A 4278-nucleotide genomic window follows, 5' to 3' on the forward strand; every position below is an offset into this window, starting at 1 on the left:
CCGGGGTTTACATCAATCCACACCCCCTTCCGACGCTACAGTGAGCCCCACATCAGCCAGCAGACTGCAGAGATTGGTGGGATTAACCTGCTAGCCACTGTGACCCTAGAGCTAGCCAATCACCCTAAGAAGCAGACCGCCACTCGAGGGACCCGCCATCTTGAAGCCTCTGCGTGGGTCGCTACGGTGCCCGCGTTAACCCCTCAGCTGCCACCTCACATGAGAGGGGTTCCTGCATCTGGCCTGGCAAAACAGTGGTCCCGCTCCCTGCACAAGAACAACTGCGAACCTCCTGAAGGATACCGGACCCGTTTAAATCCTGAAGGAAAACCTGCAAGTCTTTCTTAGGGGGATTAGTAACTAATAAAATGTGGTGGGCCTGTCGGTTTATGTACGACAGAGGTAGACTGCTGAGCTGGCCCTGCGGAAGACCTAGGAAAGGGACGTCATGACCGCTGCGCCAGTATCAGCCGGATCCAGACATCTGTTGCCTGAAGAGAAGGTGGGGGACATGAGCACGTGACTGTGCTGCTTACCCCCATTAGGAGATTTGGGCCATGCTGATCACATCTTCTGTGGGGAGTGGAGGAACCTCGGCTGGAGGTGAGGGCTTCTTCTTCCCCATCGCTCCCTGTCTCCTGCTGTTCGCTTGGGATCCCGGGCTGAGGCGGTCTGGCGCTCGAATGCGGCGCACGGGCCGTCCTCTTTCTTCACTCCCCTTCTCCGGATCAGGTGCAGGGAGATCGCTGAGGAGCGAGTGGATTGAGCGGTGGCGAGTCGGAGGGTCTCCGGGGTGCTGCACACGGCCGGTACCTGGATGGTAGAGGCAGGTGGCGGTGCGGTCCCTGGACGGACCTGATGCGCAGTGCTTTATGAGGGTGTCCAGCCAAGCGGAGCCCTCCTTAGCGATGCGCTCCATCACAATCCCTGCTCCCTGGATTGTAAATACAAAGCAAACGCCACATGTGAAAACACACTTTCTGAGGTAATAATCACTTTGGATAATGAGGGGGATCACAGAGGACAATGAAGTATCACAGAGGACGATGAAGTATCACAGAGGATCATAAAGGATGACAGAGGATGATGAAGTATCACAGAGGATGATGAGGGATGACAGAGGACAATGAAGTATCACATAGCATGATAAAGGATGACAGAGGACGATGAGGGATTTGGCGAGCTCCGTGTAGCGCTGCATAATCTGTGTGCGCTATATGATGATGAGAGTTTGCCAGGCTGTAACTGAGCCCATCTCCAATACTGAATGCAGCTTGAAGTCATTGAAGAGCAGTAGAAGAGTCATTTCTGCATTTTTCCCTTAGTATGCTGTGATTGGTACTGTGCTGCATTGATGGACCAATCAGAGTGTTCACTGGGGCGGGACTACTCGGATAGGTCCATACATGCTGTGTTTGAAAGCAGCCACACCCCTCTGTCTCCATGTCAGGTGACCCGGTGACATATAATAGACGAGCCGTGTCCACTCGTTACATGTGAGGTGATTGATAACTCTCCAGGGAAAGGTTCAGCAACGTCCTCACTGGTAAACGCAGACCCCACCCAGCAGAGGAGTTTGGTTTCGTTTTCTGCTTTCTCTCAGCGATGGCGTCTGCTACTCTACAAAAAGAGCTGGAATGTTCCATCTGTCTGAGCCTGTACACGGATCCTGTAACCCTGAGATGTGGACACAACTTCTGCCGGGTCTGTATTGATCAGGTCCTGAATACACAGCACGGGGCTGGAGGTTATTCCTGTCCTGAATGTAGAACAGAGTTTCTCAGGCGTCCAGGACTGCAGAGGAACATAACTCTGTGCAACATAGTAAAGGATTTCTTATCTATTCTACCACATCATCAGGAGGAGGTCACCGGGATCTGCTGCACTTACTGCATTCACTCTCCTGTACCTGCGGTGAAGTCCTGTCTACACTGTGAGGCTTCTCTGTGTGATGATCATCTGAGAGTCCACAGCAAGGGACCAGAACACGTCCTGACTGATCCCAGCACTTCCCTGGAGAACCGGAAATGTCCTGTCCATAAGAAGATCCTGGAATATTACTGCACGGAGGACACTACATGTATCTGTGTGACCTGCAGACTGGATGGAGAACATAGAGGTCACCGGGTGGAGATGCTGGATGAGGCCTCTGAGAAGAAGAAGAAGAAACTAAGAGATGTTCTCCAGAAACTGACCACAAAGAGAGAGAAGACTGAGGAAAAAGTCCAGGATCTGGATGAGTTTAAAAGAAGATGTCAAGAAAAAGCATCTGGAGAAGGCAAGAGAGTCAAGGCCTTCTTTGTAGACATCAGGAGACGCCTGGAAGACCTGGAGAAGAGGGTCCTGACGGAGATCGCCAGGCAGGAGATGGAGGTGTTATTATCACTGTGTACTCTAGTCCATAAACAGGAGATAAAGAAGGACGAGCTGTCCAGGAAGATGAAGGACATTGAGGAGCTGTGTAACATGACTGATCCACTGACTGTGTTACAGGAACCAGACACCGGTGACTTCTGTGATCCCGAGGAGTGGGGAGGTGATGGGGACACAGGGGGACATGATGGAGGTGATGAGGACACAGGGGGACATGATATGACCCATGATGTAGATGTGGATGTAATTACAGGGATGTTAGATGAAGGTATCTCTGATCTAACGGCATATCTACAAACCATCTCACCTGCAAAACCAGAAGACATAAGGCCACAACCCCCCATACCTGCACCTCTAGATTTACCCATGTCTGGTGCAGAATGTGGGGTAGATCATGTAATAGTCAGGACTGAGGATGTTGGGAAGGAGGTAATGACTTCTAGAGATGGAGACACATATGGGGAAGGTCCGGCAGACATATTACTGGATATAAATACAGCGAATAATTGTATCCATATATCAGACGACCTGAAAACCGCAACCTGGACAAGAAAAACACAAAACCATGCAGAAACATCAGAGAGATTCCAGTATTACAATCAGGTGATGAGCAGCAGCAGATTTACCTCAGGACGACATTACTGGGATGTGGAAGTCAGTAGATTGGGATTGTGGATAGTGGGGATGTGTTACCCCAGTATAGACCGGAGGAGAGATCAGTCACTCATTGGGTACAATAGCAAGTCCTGGGGTTTATGTGGAGGGGGGGTGTATAATAATCAGAATTCAGTGATACATGTTAGTGAAGCCATACAATTACCTCACCAGATCTCCAGTGATGGAATCCGGATCTGTCTGGATTATGAGGCGGGAAAATTGTCCTTCTATGAGCTGTGTGACCCCATCAGACACTTACACACCTTCACCACCACCTTCACCGGGCCCCTTCATGCTGTGTTATGTGTGTATGATGGCGCTTTGAATATATCAAGGGGGAGCAGAAGATCAGGGAGATCATCATCCTAGAAGAAATACGTAGAGACGGGTGACATCAGAGGGTGAGATATCTTATTGGTTAAGATTTAGGTAAAAATATTTGTTTCCACCTCTGGGACCATCACCGATCATAAAAGTAAAGGGACCACAACTATGATGTAGTTCTAGGGAATTCTACCATGGCGATCTTGCCTACCCAGTCTCAGTATCGGTGGGGTGGTCTTATGGGGGGCTTCTGCACCTTTTTTTAATGAAAAAATAAATTCTCCTATTTTTGTTTTGAACCATTTTCTTTGCCTATTACTACGTGGTCTACACTCTCCAGCCATTTCAATGAAAAGAGTTGTCTAATATCACATAAGTCAACCCTTCACACCATTGATGAATGCCCCGATAAGTCCTATAGGGGTGCACCGTTCTATACGACACCTCACGGCTAGTTGGTTCTGAAATTTATAGCCCCTTCCCAAAAATATTTATGGAAAAATGAAAAGATTCTTTTCAGATGGATTTGGTTGGTGCATTTATGGAAGACATGTGATGATTACTGTGTTCTTGGAGAAGTAAAGGATTGGAGATCCTCCAGTGCTGGTGAGTGTCCTACCTCTAGAGCAGTTGGAGAGGCTGAGAACACAACACATTATACAGTAGATGTTATACATGTTATACATCTCTTATGTGTAGTTATGTTTGTATTAAAGAGGACCTGTCACCCCCAAAAAGACCCCCACCAAATATGCCCCCCACCATAATCCTCTCGCCAGCCCCTATATATGCCAATTTTACAATTTTTAAAAATTTATGTTGGGATAGTTGGTTGTAACTAGAGATGAGCGAACATACTCGTCCGAGCTTGATGCTCGTTCGAGCATTAGCGTACTCGAAACTGCTCGTTGCTCGGACGAATAC

At 48.6% G+C, this 4278-nt stretch overlaps 1 protein-coding gene across 1 annotated transcript; it reads left to right on the top strand.

Moving 5' to 3' along the window:
- The first annotated feature begins 1419 nt into the window (after window positions 1-1419).
- On the top strand, window positions 1420-3929 carry LOC140125996 (E3 ubiquitin/ISG15 ligase TRIM25-like). Its single transcript, XM_072145036.1, has one exon. The coding sequence runs from the start codon at window positions 1606-1608 to the stop codon at window positions 3397-3399; it is 1794 nt and encodes a 597-aa protein (XP_072001137.1). The 5' UTR covers window positions 1420-1605; the 3' UTR covers window positions 3400-3929.
- The last annotated feature ends 349 nt before the right edge of the window (window positions 3930-4278 follow it).

This window comes from Engystomops pustulosus, chromosome 4 (assembly GCF_040894005.1).
Source record: "Engystomops pustulosus chromosome 4, aEngPut4.maternal, whole genome shotgun sequence".
In the NCBI taxonomy this organism is placed as follows: Eukaryota; Metazoa; Chordata; class Amphibia; order Anura; family Leptodactylidae; genus Engystomops; species Engystomops pustulosus.